Here is a 19796-nt window from a genome sequence, read left to right on the forward strand (position 1 = left end):
TGTGGATGGGCTCTTTGTAGCTAGGTTAGGCTTCTGTGTTAAAGTGTGTTAGTGGAAAGCATCACATAAGGAAAACAGAACTTTATTTGTATGTTTTTTTAAAACAGAAGTCAAGTCACATTCAGGCAAACCAAATCTGTAACATCCAAGAAGATGCAGTGACTCTTCCGCGTCTTAGAGCCACGGCGTCTGAAGTGGCTGGCATGGCTCCAACACGCTGGCTTCCCTGTCAGTGGATCATTTACAATATGGTGCATTTCAAATTACTGGTGAATTCACTGAATGCTGTTTTGTTTTTTTTTTTTAAGGGGTAATCTTATATATAAAATTTAGGAAAAGAGAAAAAAGCAAAAATGACAGAAATAACTCAAAAGTTCCTAAAATTTATGTGTATCTTTTCACACCTGTGAACTCCTGAATAAGTATTTATATCTGACAGGTACAAATAAAATAATTATATTTTTAAGTAAAACCTATTTAATAATATGAAATATGGTGTTAAATACATGTATGAAAAGATAAGTAACTTCAGAAGTCTTCTGACTTTTTAATTGTAAAATAAGTGAAAACTGTTTTGTGCTTTTCTTTTTAATTTACTGTATGCTTTTTTTTTTTTTTTTTGAGATGGAGTCTCACTCTGTTGCCCAGGCTGGAATGCAGTGGCGCCATCTCGGCTCACTGCAACCTCTGCCTCCTAGGTTCAAGCGATTCTCCTGCCTCAGCCTCCCCAGTAGCTGGGGTTACAGGCATGCGCTACCACGCCCGGCTAATTTTTGCATTTTTAGTAGAGGTGGAGTTTCGCCATGTTGGCCAGGCTGGGGTCTCAAACCCCTGACCTCAGTTGATCCACCCGCCTCGGCCTCTCAAAGTGCTAGGATTACAGGTGTGAGCCACTGCACCTACTGTATGCTTTTTACAAGCAGCATGCTTTTTCTTTTTTTTAAAGAAAAGGTTCTCACTCTATCACCCAGGCTGGAGTGCAGTGGCATGATCATGGCTCAGTGCAGCCTCGACCTCCTGGTCTCTAGTGATTCTCCTGCCTCAGCCTCCTGAATAGCTTGGACCACAGGTATGCCCCTCCACACCTGGCTAATTTTTAAATTTTTTGTAGAGATGGAGTCTCACTTAGTTGTCCAGGCTAGTTTAAAACTCCTGGGCTCAAGTGATCCTCCCACCTCGGACTCCTAAGTAGCTGGGCCCAAGGACGCTTGCCACCACTCCCAGCTAAGTACTTTTCATATTAAAAAAGAAGAAGAAGAAAAAAGAAAAAAACCAACTCCACTTCTAATTTCACAACAGAAAAATTCTTCTAGTGCTACTACTCTACCTAATTCAATCCTGTGTTGTTGTTGTTTTAAATCAGAAACACGAATCTGTACGAAGACTTTTTCTTAATTGGCTCCTTCCCCTACAGAAACACTTAGGTAGCGAGCTGCAGGAAACCTGCCTTTGTCCCTGTGTTGTGCACTATGTCTTGCCACACTTTAGACAAAACAAAGCTCCTTTAGAGAAACCCTGGCTGGAGGGAAGGAGAGTGTCCCGGCTGTCATTGCCACGGGAGTCTGGCGTCTCCGAGAGGACAGCCCAGGTCACCAGAGTTTCCAGATTTATTACCAGCCGTGGAAACATGAAGGTGGCTGTAATCCAAGGTGAACTGGACTCCCAGAGCAATGCCAGCTTCGGAGAGAACACGGAGGATTCCTCATCTGGAGCCTGTCTCTACTGCCTGATTTTCAAAGAAACCAAGTTTTCATTTAACTTTAGCTAACCTTCTTTCAGAAAATTTTCGTTATTAAAATACATTTAATGCTTGGTATTGTGAACATGCAGAAGAAAGAAAGTAAGATTACAAAATGAAATGAGGGCTAGAATTAAAAGCCGTCACATAGGAGATGTTCTCAACGGTGCAAGTGATTAACAGCCAGATGTTCCTACGATTCCAAACATGAGTCCCCAGTGCCAAGTTCCAGCCCCAACTCTGCCGGACTCTCAGAGAACATGTATAGTAACAAAAGCAGCCAAGATTTGTGTGGCGTCAGCTCTTATTTCTCCTTGAGTTTTTGTCCCGTGGGTGTGAATCACTAAGAACACATGCATTCCTCAAGTTTTAGGAGATAAATAAGGTGGAAAAAAAAAATCTTAGGGATTTGCTTCAATTCTTATTTAAGCTTCATGGAATGCAAACATAGGAGGCTAAAGCAGAAATAAGTATTGCTTCAGTAATCATGAGTCCAGCCAGCTTAGTGAACAAAACAGGCGTTACCTTCCTAATCTTCTAAGTTCCCATTTACCTACAAGTCTGAGGGTTTTAATCTGCCAGAGTCGCTTGGCAAAAGGGTCAGAAGTCATTGTCACTCTCATCCAAGGGTTCAGGTTTCCGGACCCTTCGATTGGGCTTGCTTGGTGAGAGAGAAATGCTCTCATCTTCCAAATCGTCATCCTCATCATCATCTTCCATATCAATTTCACTCTCCTCGGAGTCCTCCTACAGGAAAAAAATGGCAGAGGCAACGGGGGGTCCCACCTCATTCCTGACATCTTGTCCTAAGATTCTCTGCCTCCATTTCTATAGCAGCATTCCTGTGTGAAGGAAGAGGCTGGCAGAGTGGCAAGCAGGCTGTGGGAGGGCATACGGATGGGACCGAGGCTATGTACTGCCGGCTGGAATTTATCATCCAACCAGAATCCTCCAAACTCCAGGTGCATCTGGGTGTGGTGCTGCAGGGGCTGGCTTTCCCACAGTGTCTAAGAAGCACTCTAGGTCTGCACTGAGGGCCAGTGGACCCAGAAACTCCCCCTACAGATGGCAAGAAGGACAGGGGCTTGGAGAGAGGGAAGGGAGGCCTGTTGTGGCCTTTTGCAGATTGTGGATGGAAAGCAACATAGGCATTGGTGTAAGGAGCAAAGTGAATCCCAGCTACTCCGGAGGCTGAGGCAGGAGAATCGCTTGAACCTGGGGGGTGGAGGTGCAGTGAGCCGAGATTGCACCACTGCGCTCCAAAGCAAGACTCTGTCTCAAAAAAAAAAAAAAAAAAGGGGAGCAAAGTGAAAGACACACCCTCTCTCTCCTCATCAGATCCAGGGCGACCAACTCAGCCCAGCTTTAAAACGGCAAGTCCTGTGTCCCATGTAAACCAGGATGGCTGGTCGTTCTATCTAGATCATTCCCGCCGGTGCACACACATGCTGTAATTTCCTTCTTGGAAAAAAACCCCAAACATAATCCCACCTTCCTCTCCAGCTGCTCTGCCCCGTCTCTCTCCCCTCACACAGAGCTCCTGAGCGAGTCGTTGAACTCACTGTCTGCACCTGTGCCCCTCACGACTGCTTCAGTTCCCCCGGGCTCTCAACTACTGACCCCAGCACTGCTCCTATCAAGACGGATTCAACGGATTGGGATTGATTCTCAGGCCTCATCCTGCTTGAGCTGTGAAATCACCCCTTCATCCTTTTTTTTTTTTTTTTTTTTGAGACAGAGTCTTGCTGTCGCCCAGGCTGGAGTGCAGTGGCGTGATCTCGGCTCACTGCAGGCTCCGCCCCCCGGGGTTCACGCCATTCTCCTGCCTCAGCCTCCCGAGTAGCTGGGACTACAGGCGCCCATCACCTCGCCTGGCTAATTTTTTGTATTTTTAGTAGAGACGGGGTTTCACTGTGTTAGCCAGGGTGGTCTCGATCTCCTGACCTTGTGATCTGCCCGCCTCGGCCTCCCAAAGTACTGGGATTACAGGTGTAAGCCACCTCGCCCGGCCCCCCCCTTCATCCTTAAAACCCATCTTCTCCATCCCCCAGGGCCTCTTCTCTAGTCCAGGTCCCGCTTCCTCACTGATGACGCCCCTCAGCCTCCCCTGCCTGCCCCTTCCTCCCCGACCTCTGCAGGGCAGATGGAGCTCAGGACCTTGGGTCGCTTCTCTTCTCGTTCTACTTGCTCTCCCTAGGCAGTCACATCTATCCTTGTGGCTTAGATACCAACCAAATAAGGGTGGCTCCCAAAATTCAATCTCTAGCCCAGACGTGGCCCTTGAAATCCAGACTTAAATTCCACCTGGCTACTCAACCCTAGCATGTGGTTGTCACATTCAGAATGTCCAAAATCAAACTTTCGATCTGCCCTCCAAGCCCCTTTGTCAAGTCAGCCCCATCTCAGAAAATGAAACTCTGCTTTCTGCTGATTAGACCCAGCCCAGGCACCCTCATTTCTGTCTTTCTCTAACAGCTGATGTCCAATCAATTCACAAAAGCTGATGGATCTTAGAGACAGACCCAGGACCTGACCACTTCTCAACACCTCTGCTGCCACACCTTCGGCCAAGCACCGTCACCTCTGACCTCCACGGATGCAGGCGCCTCCTAACCGGCTTCTCTCAAACAGGGATCAGCTCTTGATCCTTCTGGGCTTATGATTCTTCAGGGCCTTCCCCTCACACTCAGAGAAAACACAGAGTCTTCATCTCACCCTGCAAGGCTCTGCATGGCCCCTGCTGCCTCCCTCACTCACCCACAGTCACACCAACTGCCTCTGCTCCTCGACGTGAGGAGTGCATTCCACATGCCCAGGTGCCGCCAACCCATGCGCTCACTCCCTCCACTCAGGCCCTGCTCAAACACCACCACCTCAGAGCCCTTCACTGACCTCATGGAAGATGCCACCCCCTCCTTGTTCCCTGTCACTCCATGTCCCCTGACGCTGTTATTCCTCCTGTTAACACCATGAGCCCTGATCCGACAATCCATCATTATTGCTGGCGTGTGAGCCATGAAGTGGGGGCTTGTCTCTGCCCCCTGCTGTGTTCCCCATAATCCACGACAGCACTGGCATGTGGCAGGCACTCAACAGACAGGTGTTGGATGCCTGAACACATAAAGCATGGAACCCTGTGCCTGGAGGGCTGCATGGACAGAGCCTCCTTGAAATAAACAAGTGACCACCAGGCATAAAGCTCAGCTGCGACTAATGCATTTGCTCTGAGAGAATAAAGCTCAGCTGCAACTAATGCTTTTGCTCTGAGAAGAGAGAAGGCAAACCCTAGAGAAGAGGCAGGCAGTGCTGCCTCAGCATCCCCAGTGCCCATGCCACACTCCCTCTGCTTCTGTCTTGGGTGGGCAAGAAGGAGAGAAGCTATTTACCATCCACACCCGAGCTTGTTAGGAAAATTATTTTCTAGTTGCTCTCTCTGCTTCTCTACAGACTGTGCCCTGTGAATTCAAGGCCTGATCTCTGTGCATCCTGCTGGCAAGCCTGAGCGGCCTCTCCTCACTGTGAATTCCGCAGCAGCACAGACTGTGGGTGTGTGAATCTGTGTGAAAGAACACACGGCCCTGTTTCTGTCTCTATGCAGCCACTAGTGCCATGCCCCAGACACAGGTGTATCCACCAATGGAGGCAGCCTGGAGTCAGTCTCTGTCTAGCCGCCCTTCGCTGTGTGGGCTGAGCAGCACTGCCAGGGATGCAACAAAGAACGTAGGCTTGAGCAATGGCCGGCAGAGCCCTGATGACCGGACCCCACCGAGGACCCCTAGACTCCCCTCTTGGTTAAGTGCTCCAGGGAGTTACCCTGGAGTAAAGCTTTACCCACTCAGTAAAGCTCAAGGCAGCCTGATGTCTCAGCCTCACGCCTGGCACCTTGAGGGCCTGGTCTGCGGCCAGTGCTGCTTCACCGTTCTGTCCCCAGCACAGAACAGGGAGGAGGGCTGGTCCCGAGCCCAGCCCTCGGCGTCCTCCTTCATTTCTAGGTTACGGCCCAGGGCCTGAGGACTGCCCAGCCTGAGCTTTCCCCGTCTCCAGGCTCCGTGCTTGCGCCTCCTCTTTAGCATAAGGGCCTTCAGTGATCCCGCTGTCACCACTGGATCCCTTTTGAGTGGCTTTTTGCCCAGGAGAGACGAAGCATCACTCCTAGGGAGAGGCCCTGGCTGGCCCCAGGAGGGCTGACAGACACCCACAAACACATGAGGCAGAACAGAAAACCAACCTGCTTCTTGGAGCTGGAAGTCTTGCATTTACCTAAGAGAGCTGTTGCTGCTTCCATCTTTGGAAAGCGAGAATGGAAAGAACAGTGAGAAGGCGAAAAAAGCAGAGCAAGCACATTCACTTGAAAATAAATGAGCCATCCACGAGCAAGGAAGAGTCCACAGCCTCATGAGGCCAAACCCTGCCATGCATCGAGGCACGGCCGGGCTGACCATAGACGGCTCCCTGGCTGCTGGCAGCAACTCAGCCACTCCCATCTATGGGGACAGCCAGACCCAGAGCACACACAAGCGCTGAGGGGAGCTGGGGACTTACACTGTCATCGGAGTCTCCACCTTGCATCGTGCCCACAATGCGTTTGTCAGGTCTTCCTGAGAACAACAAAAGCATGAAGAAGTCATCAAAATCTTGGAAAATAAAGCAGGAAATAGCATTCAAGATTTGTTTTCTGGCCAGGCATGTTGGCTTTTGCATACAATCCCAGGACTTTGGGAGGCTGAAAAGGGAGGCCAGGAGTTTGAGGCCAGCCTGGGCAACATAATGAAACCTCATCTCTACAGAAATCTTTTAAAAAATTAGCCAGGTATGGTGGTTCACACCTGTAGTCTCAGCTACTCGGGAGGCTGAGGCAGGAGACTCGCTTGAAACCGGGAGGCAGAGGTTGCAGTAAGCTGAGATCACGCCACTGCACTCTAGTCTGAACGACAGAATGAGATTCTGTCTCCAAAAAAAAAAAAAAAGCAACTGTGCTCCAAACATTAACAGGGGGTAGATAAGAAGTGTTTTTAAAGGCAAATATAGGAGAATTTTATAGTATTAAAATAAAAATTTACAGAACCTTTGACCTAAGAATTTGACTTTTAATGATGCAACCCAAAGATATGCAGACATGCAGAAAGATGTACATACAAGGACAAGAGGGGAAATAAATATCAGTGTGAGAACGCCCAGTAAATCATGGGTACAGTCCTGCTAGGAATATGACATAGCCATTAAAAAGTAGGGGGCAGGCCAGGAGTGATGGCGCACGCCTGTAATCCCAGCACTTTGGGAGGCCAAGGTGGGTGGATCACCTGAGGTTGGGAGTTTGAGACCAGCCCGGCCAACATGGTGAAACCCCGTCTCTACTAAAAATACAAAAATTAGCTGGGTGTGGTGGTGCAGGCCTGTAACCCCAGCTACTCAGGATTACAGGAGAATCGCTCCCTCCGGGAAGCGGAGGTTGCAGTGAGCCATTATCACGCCACTGCACTCCAGCCTGGGGACCAAGAGCGAGACTTTGTCTCAAAAAAAAAAAAAAAAAAAAATTAGGGAGCATATCTATTACTGACAGAGGAAGAGTTCCAATTGTATTTAATTTTTAAAAACAAAAGCAAGTTGCAGAACCATACATACCGTCTGGTTGCACTCAGGTTACATTTTTTTCAGGTGATCTTTGTGTGTGTATATGTGTATGTTATGTATATGCACAGAAAGGTAATCTGTAAAGACACATCCACCCTGGCCACTAGCCATAAGCCCTCCGAGGTGGGAGTGGGACATGAGGAAGACCCCAGGAGAGAATTCACATTCGCTCTACAAATTTTGTTGCCTGAGTCTTTTTTTAACTTTTTTTTTTTTTTTTTTGAGAGAGTCTCACTCTGTCGCCCAGGCTGGAGTACAGTGGCGCAATCTCGGCTCACTGCAAGCTCCGCCTCCCTGGTTCACACCAATCTCCTGCCTCAGCCTCCCGAGTAGCTGGGACTACAGGCACCCGCCACAGCACCCAACTAATTTTTTTTTGTATGTAGTAGAGACGGGGTTTCACCGTGTTAGCCAGGATGGTCTCAATCTCTTGACCTTGGGATCCACCCGCCTCGCCCTCCCAAAGTGCTGGGATTACAGGTGTGAGCCACTGCGCCCGGCTTAACTTAGTTTTAAGAGCCCCTCTGTGTTGCCCAGGCCGGAGTGCAGTGGCTATTCACAGACACACTCATCACATACTACAGCTCTGAGCTCCTGGGCTCAAATGATCCTTCTGCCTCAGCCTCCTGAGTAGCTGGGAATAAGGCGTGCACCACTGCGCTGAGCTTTGTTGCTTGAATCTTTTGTGATGAGTAAAGGAATTAGAAGAACTTATTTTTAAGGCAGAGATACTCATTTAAGTCCCTTTCTGCATTAATTCTCAGACTATTAGGTATATCACTGCACTGAGAGTGGCAGAGGCGATGTGTTCTTGTGGCTCTGTGAGAAGTACCAAGCCATAAATATGAACCATCCAGTCTTGGGATCACAGACAAGTAAGCATATTAGGAGCAAACATGACCACTGAGCAGTTCAACAGCCATAAACAACAGGACAGGATAAACCTGAGCAAGAGCTGCTTCTAGGAGCCATTCACAGGGCGCTTGTGGGCCTCAACACTAAGCAGCCTGCCCCAGTCCTGGCCAGGTGTTCTGTGAAACAGGGCACAGGGAGGAAGTCCAGCAAAAGACGCCGGGGTACCTTGCATGAGCATCTCCATTGCTGTCCGCGGCTTGGGCAGCTGCCTTTCTTCTAACTCACTGTTGGATTCATCATCCTCCTGGATGTCTATGTCCGAGTCATCGTTACCTGGCAGTAACACAAGCAGGTAAAACAAAGGAGTGGCTTCATCATCGCAACTAAACAGCTCTGCCCAGTAAGGTTTGTGTGCGAAAGTCATTTGTTCACTTCTTATTCCATCCAGGAAATTAAGACATTAAATCCTGATCCCATGCAATGCAAATCAAATTATATAATCAATTTTAAAATAAAATTAATACATGTACCTCAGGCACAGTAAGATTTCTTCTTACAACTCAAACCAATACAGACCTGAGAAGTGAGCAGGTAGACTAAAGTCAATTGCTATCATATGATTTCAATGTGTCTCCCAAAAGCATGTGTTGGAAACTGAAATCCCAGTGCAACAGTGTTGGGAGGTGGGGCATACTGGGAGGTGTTTAGGTCATGAGGGCTCCGCCTTGAAGAATAGATTAATGTTGGTTATAAAACGGCTTGAGGCTGTGAGTTTGATCTCTTGCTCTCTCTCGCCCTCTCTTTGCCCTTCTGCCATGGGATGGTGCAGCAACATGCAGCTCCTTGATCTTGGACTTACCCCTAGAACTGTGGCTCATTAAGTTTCAGACAAGTAAGTTTCTGATTATAATGATAATAATATAACCTAATACTAATATATTATAGATATGTTATATAATTGTTATATATATTATATGACAATATGTCATATATATTATATGACATGTCATATGTTATATAAAATATATATTACATATAATAATATATATGTCATATATAGATAAACTACACACACACACACACACACACACACACACACATACACACACACAAAAGTGGCCCTCTGTATCCATGGATTTCACATCCATGGGTTCAGCCAACCATGGATCTGAATTATTTGGAAAAAAAATCTACAATTATTTGGAAGAAAAATCTACAAAGGTCAAAAAAGATCTACAAAGTTCCAAAAAGCAAAACTTGAATTTGCCACATGCCAAGTACTATGTTGAATCCATGCAAATGAAGTGATGTATAGGCATTATGTTAGGTATTTTATGTAACCTAGAGATGATTTAAAGTATATAGGAGGATGCGCATAGGTTATATGAAAAGGACTTGAACATCTGTGGATTTTGGTATCCACAGGTGGGTTCTGGCACCAGTTTTCTGCAGATATTGAGGGATGACTGCATGTATCCATATATATAATGCTGTATATATTTTATGTAAAATATATAATTACCCAGTCTCAGGTATTCTGTTATAGCAGCACAAAACAGACTAAGACATTAATGCATGCTGACACTGAAACCACTGAGCTGACAGTGACAATTAAAATTAAGAATTATACTGGCTGACAACATGCCAGTATAATTCAATGGGGAAATAATAGTCTTTTCAACAAATGATAATAGGACAACTGAATAGCCACATGCAAAAGAATGAAGTTGGACCCCCTATCTCAAACCATATACAAAAATTAACTCAAAGTGGATCAGAGACCTAAATGTAAGAGCTAAAACTACAGAACTCCTAGAAGAAAAGACAGAGGTAAATCTTGGTGAATAAAGCAAGACCAGAATGGCAGGTCTTAGCATCCTGGCCCAGGGACAGAATGGGATGCAAGCAATGAACCAGGGCTCCTAGCTGAGCTGGGCGTCTCGCAAGGGACAAACCCCATGCAGGCTGATCACTGAGGGCTGCTTCACACGCTCCTGGCTGACATGGAACTAAAAAGGGGAGGGCTGCTTTGGCTAGACAGGCCCTTCAAATTTCCTAACCTTGTTTCTGGAGGATTTCCCAGCAGTCCCTATCCTTCCTCCAAAGTTTCCTGAGAGAGTCATAGACAAGAGAGTCATAGAACAGGTGCAAAATGAGAGAGATACAAGGGAAATGGCAAAGAAAGAGAAAAGACAGAGAGAGAACGTGTGGGAGCATGTGTGTGGGCCTGATGCCTCAAGTATGCTGCCCTCAACATGAGAGCAAATAGAATGTTTCACTCTGAAGAAAAGAAACGGCAACCAGCAAGAGGAGGAGGAACTCCATGCAACAAGTCCGTCAATTCAGCAGGAAGGGCCTGGGCTGCTACTGGTCCCTGACAGTGACTTGACACTGAAGTTCAGGGATGTAGGGTCCAGCCCCACAGGGTCAGTGGGTTTTCTCCCCGTGTGCAGAGACGAGAGAGTGTAGAAATAAAGACACAAGACAAAGAGATAAAAGACAGCTGGCCCCAGGGGACCACTACCACCAAGACATGGAGACCGGTAGTGGCCCCAAATGCCAGGCTGCGCTGATATTTACTGGATACAAGACAAAGGGGCGGGGTAAGGAGTGTGAGCCATCTCCAGTGATAGGTAAGGTCACATGGGTCATGTATCCACTGGACAGGGGGCCCTTCCCTGCCTGGCAGCTGAGGCAGAGAAAGAGAGAGGAGAGAGAGACAGCTTACGCCATTATTTCTGCTTATCAGAGACTTTTAGTACTTTCACTAATTTGCTACTGCTATCTAAAAGGCAGAGCCAGGTGTACAGGACAGAACATGAAGGCAGACTAGGGGCATGACCACTGAAGCACAGTATCACAGGGAGACGGTTAGGCCTCCAGATAACTGCGGGCGGGCCTGACTGATGCCAGGCCCTCCACAAGTAGTGGAGGAGTAAAGTCTTCTCTAAACTCCCCAGGAGAAAGGGAGGGTCTGCTAAGTAGCAGGTGTTTTTCCTTGACACTGACGCTAGTGCTAGACCACGGTCCACTTGGCAATGGGTGTCTTCCCAGACGCTGGCGTTCCCGCTAGACCAAGGAGCCCTCTGGTGGCCCTGTCCAGGCATAACAGAAGGTTCACACTCCTGTCTTCTGGTCACTTCTCACCATCTCCCCTCAGCTCCTATCTCTGTATGGCCTGTTTTTTCCTAGGTTATGATTGTAGAGCCAGGATTATTACAATATTGGAATAAAGAGTAACTGCTATAAACTAATGATTAATGATATTCATATATAATCATATCTATGATCTATATCTAGTATAACTATTCTTATTTTATATATTTTTTTATACTGGAACAGCTCGTGCCCTTGGTCTCTTGCCTCAGCTCCTGGGTGGCTTGCCGCCCACACAGGGATAAGGGAAGCTGCCTGGTCACAGAGAGCTCTTTCCCAGAATCTAGGCCTTGTATGTATGGACGTAACCTTGTGTCTCTCCAGCTGAGTGTCTTGCTGAGCCATTCTGGATTACGGGGGGGCATCTCAGCAGCATGGGGACCATCACGAAGCGAGCGGCCCCTCTCCCTGAACTGCATCCCAGTGCTTGCTTTCCATCATTCAGCCTGAAAATAGAGAACCCTACACACCTCTAGGGCCACGTTTTCTTATAGTTATGCATCATATATAATTCAAACTATCATTTAAACAGGGGAAAATACTATCTTAACTGACACAAGAACAAAATGTGTTTTAAATGCTATATTTAAACCAGACTCTTGAGTGAATACAATGGTACCCAATATAGAAGTTGTGAGAAAACTGCCTTTTGAAAATATTTTTGTACCTATAGTCAACAATAATTTATTATACTTTTCAAAATTGAAGATGTAAAGTGAAGTGTTCTTACTATGGTAAAAAAAAAAAAAACCTGCTGAAAAAAAGAAGAAAATACATATTAAAAAAATATATCTATATATATATCTATATATATCTATATATCTATATCTCAAGGCTGAAAATGCTAGTCCAGAGTTAACTGCTCATCTACAAAGCCCAGCCTTACTTCCACTCTTGAGCAGGCGCTTCTCTTCCTCCTTGAGCTTGTTCTGTATCAGGCAGAGAGTGTTTTTAGCTTCCTGTGGAAGAGGAAAAACAGACTCAGGAGAGATGGCCCTTTTCTGGATTGTTCTATTCTTCTTCACCACTGTGTAGGGACTGCTAAGTTTGTGCTACAGAACAAAAAAAGAGCTAAACTCAAGGAAGGGGGAGAGAATTAACACGCCTGAGCAACTCCAGGGTCCCGAAACTTATTGCCTTTTCTCTCTGAGGTTGCCTCGTGGCCTGGTGGACAGGGGCGCCCAGAGTGAAGCAGCTGCCCCACCCCATGCTTCTCTGACTGCACTTCCCTGCCTCTGAGGAGAACTAAATGCCCACCATGCGTGCCTGTATGACCTGGGGACACAGAACAGACACATCTAACTTTAGGGCAGAGACAGGCCTCTAGCTTTGAAAGGAAGAAAGTAGAGATTTTATCATTTATCTTTCCTCCCCTGCCTTCAGATTCCAGCTCAAAAGATGCTAAATGGTGGGACAGGTAAGGAAGGGAACAGGGGTTGGGACAGGAGGGAATATCTCAGATCATAAAATGTGGCCTTGATTATTATCAAGAAAGAGAATGGGGGCTGGGCGTGGTGGCTCACACCTGTAACCCCCATGCTTTGGGAGGCCAAGGCAGGAGGATCACTTGAGCCCAGGAGTTTGAGACCAGCCTGGGCAACATAGGGAAATCTCATCTCTACAACAAATTTTAAAAATTTAGCCAGGTATGGTGGCAAGTGCCTATAGTCCCAGCTACCCAAGAGGCTGAGGTGGGAGGATTGTTTGAGCCCAGGAGGTCTGAGGCTATACAGTGAGCTACGATCACACCCTGTGGTCCAGACAGAGTGGCAGGCAACAGAGTGAGACCCTGTTGAGAAAGAGAAAGAGACAGAGAGAGACGGGGGGCAGGGGGAGGGACAGACAGAGGGAGGAAGTTGGCTTTATATATTGTTGTTGTTCTAAACATTAAAAATAAAGCACTGTGTTTCAGGCATGGGGTATTTCAAGGGAACAGGTATTCTAAGGACAGAGAGCGAGAGTAAGAGAAAACGAGATGTACTTGTTGAAGGAAGGGTAGGGTAGTGGGGCTCCCTCGGAAGCTTCCTGGGACACCTACCTGCCATTCTGAGGCATACTGTTTGGTTTGTTCTTTGAACCCAGAGGTGGCCCCAGATAATACAACAAAATGGCCAACGTTTCTTTTCACTGCCCTTGACTGTTCCTTCCCAGATACCCAATGTTTAAAATGTTCTAAACTCCAGGCTCTTTCCAGTGCCCTCAAAATGTGCCTGTCCTGTACCATTTCTCTATGGCCTGCCTCTGCCACAGAGTAATGCTGGTAATGAATTCCTCATCAAGATGACATGTGTCCACACGGATGCATTAGGTACTCCCAGTTAGCCCTCCTGGACAACAAAATAGCTCTGCCAAACTCAAATGCTCAGGATTGTAAGAAACCTAGCATAACCTTAATACCAAAAGCTGTCAAGGGCATGAGAAGGGGAGACTGCAGACCAATTTTATCATGAAAATGGAATCTAAATGACCATTCTCAGGTTAAGGATAGGGCAATTCAAAAACTGATCACAACTTGGTTCAATTTCCTTTGCTCTAAATTCCACATTTATCAACTCCTGCTCGGGTCTGAAACACTCTTTCCTAAATGGCCTTACCCATGGGGACGAGAGGAACCTGTAAGATGGTCGGTCAGGTTCAAGGCCACGCATATTTCCCACAATCAATCAACAAACTGCCATTCCTCTTTACAAAACAATCTCCAATGAGCTATTTTGGTGATTGAATTAACCAGGACTTGAAAATTTTTTTTTTTTTTTTTTTTTTGAGATGGTGCCTTGCTCCGTCACCCAAGCTAGAGTGCAGTGGCACAATCTCGGCTCACTGCAACCTCTGCCTCCTGGGTTCCAGCAATTCTCCTGCCTCAGCCTCCCAAGTAGCTGGGATTACAGGCGCCTGCCACCATACCAGATAAATTTTGTATTTTTAGTAGATGGGGTTTCACCATCTTGGACAAGCTGATTTCAAACTCCTGACCTTGTGATCCACCCACTGTGGCCTCCCAAAGTGCTGGGATTATAGGCATGAGCCACTGTGCCTGGCTCCCCCCCGCCCTTTTTTTTTTTCTTTTTGAGACAGGGTCTTGCTCTGTCAACCAAGCTGGAGTGCAGTGGCATGATCATGGCTCACTCCAACTTCAAACTCCCAGGCTCAAGCAATCCTTCCATCTCAGCCTCCCAAGTAGCTGAGACAATAGGTGTGTAACACCATGCCCAGCTAATTTATTTTTACTTCTTTGTAGAGACAGGGTCTCATTATGTTGCCCAAACTGGTCACAGACTCCTGGGATCGAAGGATCTTCCTGCCTAAGCCTCCCAAAGTGCTGGGATTACAAGTATAAGCCATCGCACCTTGCCTTGAAAATCTTTATGTGAACTGATTAAGCAAGATTTATTTTCTTATTTTTGGAGACGGGATCTTGCTCTGTTGTCCAGGCTGGAGTACAGTGGCATGATCTTGGCTCACTGCAACCTCTGCCTCCCAGGTTCAAGCGATTCTCCTGTCTCAGCCTCCCGAGTAGCTGGGACTACAGGTGTGTACCACCACACCTGGCTAATTTTTTGTACTTTTAGGAGAGGCGGGGTTTCACCATGTTGGCCAGGCTGCTCTCGAACTCCTGACCTCAAGTGATCCACTCATCTTGACCTCCCAAAGGCAAGCAAGCTTTTAAATCTGCACTTGAGACCAGCTACATAATTTTTGGGATCAGTGGAAAACCAAATGCACTTAAAAATTATTATAAATTTCAAGACGGTGACAACAGGGCCTGAAAGCAAGCACAGGCCCCATGTTGGCGCAGGGTCTTATGCAGCCGCACAGGCCTCATGTCGGCCCTGTCTGTTCTCTTAACTGACTAAACCTGATGAAATATGACATCAAAGATTTGACAACCCTGGAGTCCAGGGTACACTGCCAGCAAAACAAACGCATTACATAAGCAATCCTCAGACTGACCAGGGAGAAAAAACATGTAGTGATATTTTTTTCACAATGATATTAACAAAATGACCTGTCACCTAGTACAAAATAACACACCAGAAGGAATTGCTGAACAGAGGACACGCTCAGCTCACCTCAAACCTTTCTTGCTCCATCCTATGATGGTCTTCAAGCTGTTGTTCCAGGTAAGTCAGATTTTGAAATTTCTCCAGATAAATGTCATACTGCTTTTGTAATTCTTCCTCAGTCTTCTCATACTCATCCATAAAACACGGCCTAAAAGAAGCAAATGAAATAAAAAGGAAAGGTGAATTATATGCAGTAGTTTGAAATGGGTATTCACAGTTTCAGACTCCATGGTGGCTTTCTCTGGAAACCTTAATTAGAGAAGGTCCTTCATTCTTGTAACTGCTTAAAAATAATTTCCCTTTTCTCCTTTCTCCCCCCAAAATGAACATACTTCTTTTTCATCATAAATAAGATGCGCTCTTTGTAAAAACTTGAAATAATCCTGAAAGTATGAAGAATGACGTAAAAATTACTGATAATCCCATCACCAGGTATAAGCGCTTGATAGTTGACATACATCCTTCCAGACTTTTCTATGCATAAATATAGATAGGAATGCATTTTAAACAAAAATTAAATATACCAATAAATTTTATAATCTTTATTTCATTTCGATATACCATAATCTCAGAGTTAAAAATGATTGGGCTGGGCACATCAGCTCACACCTGTAACCCTAGCACTTTGGGAGGCTGAAGTAGGAGGAGGATTGAGCCCTGGAGTTCAAGGCTGCAGTGAGTGAGGATCCTCTGACCTTGCCATGGCACTCCAGCCCTCCAGGCTGGGTGACACACTGAGACCCCATCTCTTTTTTTTTTTTTTTTTGAGACAGTCTCGCTCTGTCGCCCAGGCTGGAGTGCAGTGGCGCGATCTCGGCTCACTGCAAGCTCCACCTCCCGGGTTCACCCCATTCTCCTGCCTCAGCCTCCCGAGTAGCTGGGACTACAGGCGCCCGCCAACACGCCCGGCTAATTTTTTGTATTTTTAGTAGAGACGGGGTTTCACTGTGTTAGCCAAGATGGTCTCGATCTCCTAACCTCATGATCCGCCCGCCTCGGCCTCCCAAAGTGCTGGGATTACAGGCTTGAGCCACCGCACCCGGCCGACCCCATCTCTAAAGGCAAAAAATCACATACCAGACACATCTCTCAAAATATATATATTATCTTATTTGGGTATAATGTTCTACTGTTGGCTGGGTGTGGTGGCTCACGCCTGTAATCCCAGCACTTTGGGAGGCCGAGGCGGGTGGATAAACTGAGATCAGAAATTTGAGACCAGCCTGGCCAACATAGTGAAAGCTCGTCTCTACTAAAAATACAAAAATTAGCCAGGCGTGGCGGCGCATGCCTGTAATCCCAGCTACTCGGGTGGCTGAGGCAGGAGAATCGCTTGAACCTGGGAGGCAGAGGTGGCAGTGTGCCGAGATTGCGCCACTGCACTCCAGCCTGGGCGACACAGAGAGACTCCATCTCAAAAGAAATAATAATAATAATAATGTTCTACTGTCAGGATATTACAAATTTAAAGCAATCCTCTAAAAAGGGGACCACAGGTTGTTACAAATTAAAGCTGGTGTTTTTTTTTGTTTGTTGAGACAGGGTCTCACTTTGTCACCCAGGCTACAGTGCAGTGGTGTGATCATGGCTCACTGCAGCATCGAACGCCTGGGCTCAGGTGATCCTCCTGGCTCAGGCCCCCAAGTAGCTGGGACTACAGACATGTGCCACTATGCCCGGCTATTTTTTGTATTTTTTTTTGTAGAGATGGGGTTTCACCATGTTACCCAGGCTGGTCTTGAACCCCTGAGTTCAAGCGATCTGCCCGCCTTGGCCTCTCAAAGTGCTGGGATTATAGACGTGAATCACTGTGCCCAGTCTAAAGAGGTTTTTAAACAATAAAAAAAAATTTTTAAAACGCCAGGCATGATGACTCACGCCTGTAATCCCAGCACTTTGGGATGCCAAGGCAGGTGGATCACAAGGTCAGGAGTTCAAGACCAGCCTGGCCAACATGGTGAAACTCTGTCTCTACTAAAAATACAAAAATTAGCTGGGCGTGGTGGCAGCCACCTGTAATCCCTGCAACTTGAGAGGCTGAGGCAGGAGAATCGCTTGAATCCGGGAAGGGGAGGTTGCAGTGAGCCGGTATTGCGCCATTGCACTTCAGCCTGGGCAACAAGAGCGAAACTCCATCTCAAAAAAAAAAAAAAAAAAAAAAAACACAAAAAAACATAAAAATCTATACTGGTTTGCTGAACTTTTTCTTTTTTTCTTATTATTGACCTTAAAGGGACAATTCTACTCTTTTAAAAATATAAGCAGATAAACTAAGTAATAATGATAATCTTTTGAACTAGAGCAAAACAAAGAGACTTTTCTGTTAAAAGGATTTGGAGCTTAACAAAAATGAATTGATGCTTTAAAGATGGAATGTGTCAAGGAGATCAATCTATCTGGCGGCACTGACTTCTGTTTTTTTGTTCCTCTGTGAGGCTCCAGAGGTAAAGAGCCAGTTTCAGGAGGGGAAGGGCCTCGGCCTTGCGCTGGGCAGGGAGGAGCGAGGGCGCTCCCTGTGGTTACCGTCGCTGCCCCCAGGTGCTGCCTCCCCACAGACCTCGGGACAGTGGCCAGGGTGTAGCCAGCCACCAACATCCAAAAAGGCAAAACATCCGAGCAGAGCAGGCAGCTGGGAAGAGGAGGGAGCCAAGAAGAAAGAAAAATAAAGGGAGAATGAAAAGGGAGAAAGAGCAGAAGCATGGGGGAGGGAAAGAGGCACAGAAAGAGGAAGAGAAGAGAGAGAGGGCCAGCACCACTATTCTCCATCGGTATTCCTAGGAAATATATTTCCAATGAGGTAAAGTAGGAAGAAAGACGAATTACTGACTGGTGAGGAATGATCAAGGTTTAAATAAAGTCTAAAATCTATGCCGACAAACAGGCAGGAGTATCTTTCTGTTTCTACCTAATTTATGGCAAGATCTTAGGAGATCACGTCTCGATCTCCCTGTCTGGATTCACTTACTCTGCCTTGAGTTCCAAGAAGCTATAAAAGCTTAAAGGGCAGTTCAAGCATTAAGCAGTTTTCCAGACATACTGCAAGCAGTAAGGAGAATGAGTTTAGCCATCTGCTTGTTACGACAGGCAACACATGTACATTTTGAGGTGAAGATATCCTCATGTCAGGCTTTTTTTCATTGCTTGAGAATAGTTAAGATCACATTCTATTCTCTTAAGTCTTTGTTCTAACTTTTTTTTCTTTTAGAGTCAGGGCCTCATTCTGTTGCTTGGCCTCGTTCTGTTGCTCAGGCTGGAGTGCAGTGATGCAACCATAGCTCACTGCAGCCTCAACCTCCTGGGCTCGAACAATCCTCCCACCTCAGCCTCCCAAGTAGCTGGGACTACAGGTGTGTACCACCATACTGAGGTAATTTTAAAAAATATTTAGAGATGGGGTTTCATTATGCTGCCCAGGCTGGTCTCAAACTCCTGGGCTCAAGAGAACCCCCCGCCCCAGCCTCACGAGTAGCTGAGATTTCAGACATGAGCCACCACGCCTAGTTTGTCTGAACCTTCCAGGACACCTTTCTACTCATTCTCCAAGAGTTCATACGTACCTGACACTCTGCAGAGTCTCTAGTCGCTTCTGATTTCTTTCCAGTTCTAATTTTCTCTTTTCGATTTTGGCTTCTAAATTAGCTTCATCAGAGGCCACATTATTGAGCAGGTCTTTAGTCTTCTGGACCTGTGTCTATATTTAATGGGAAATAATGAGACAAGGTGGCAATAAAAACAGCCATCCTAACTCTTAGAAGAATTTTGCAACTCTTTAGGCATAGCAACATTATGCTCAACAAACACAAAAGCAAACAAATAAAGTAGACACTTTCCCAAGCAATGACTCACTTAACCCACTAGTTCCAGGGAGAATGTCACATAGGTCCAGAAAAAGTTCTCTCTCTTTTTTTTTCTCCCATGAAAAGCAAGCATTTCTGCCCAGGGAAAGAAGTGAAGATGGAAAGAAGTCCTGGTCAAGGTGGAGAGGCCTGCAGTCTTTTGTCTGGCTCACTCGGTTAGAACAAGGTACACGTCACTCTGGATGGTCAGTCTGCCTTTTCATCATTCAGGCCATGCCTCTAGTTACAAACACCCGACTTACAGAATACCCACACACACCAAGTACTGCTCTACTAGGAGGGGAGAGAAAGACACAGCTGGTCCCAGCCCTAACTCACTGCCTGCTCGGATCGACAGAACGTCCCTCTTCCCTCTCCCTGGCAACAGAAGCTTGACTACAGACTAAAAATGAGGAGAAACCACTCTGAAGACAGTACAAAAGCAGTTCCCACAGTGGCACTGGCCACACTGGCGTGCACCAGCTCTGGAAGGGGCCCAGGGCAACAATCGGACAG

The 19796-nt window shown here is 46.5% G+C and overlaps 1 protein-coding gene across 6 annotated transcripts in view; it reads right to left on the bottom strand.

Moving 5' to 3' along the window:
- The window catches only part of CLUAP1 (clusterin associated protein 1), a 52413-nt gene that overhangs the window by 1434 nt on the left and 31183 nt on the right, over nt 1–19796 (bottom strand). For 3 of the 6 annotated variants that reach the window (XM_063618315.1, XM_063618312.1, XM_063618314.1), the window contains exons 7-13: nt 19002–19135; nt 15451–15592; nt 12267–12339; nt 8450–8557; nt 6281–6336; nt 5967–6023; nt 67–2485 (exon numbers count right to left, since the gene is read on the bottom strand). In XM_063618315.1, coding sequence (XP_063474385.1) covers nt 2339–2485; nt 5967–6023; nt 6281–6336; nt 8450–8557; nt 12267–12339; nt 15451–15592; nt 19002–19135 — 717 coding nt within the window. In that variant the 3' untranslated portion in view covers nt 67–2338. Of the gene's footprint in view, nt 1–66; nt 2486–5966; nt 6024–6280; nt 6337–8449; nt 8558–12266; nt 12340–15450; nt 15593–19001; nt 19136–19796 lie in introns of those variants that run through there. The other 3 variants (XR_008650850.2, XM_055242428.2, XM_063618316.1) reach the window with 2 other exon arrangements.

This window comes from Symphalangus syndactylus, chromosome 14, assembly GCF_028878055.3.
Source record: "Symphalangus syndactylus isolate Jambi chromosome 14, NHGRI_mSymSyn1-v2.1_pri, whole genome shotgun sequence".
In the NCBI taxonomy this organism is placed as follows: Eukaryota; Metazoa; Chordata; class Mammalia; order Primates; family Hylobatidae; genus Symphalangus; species Symphalangus syndactylus.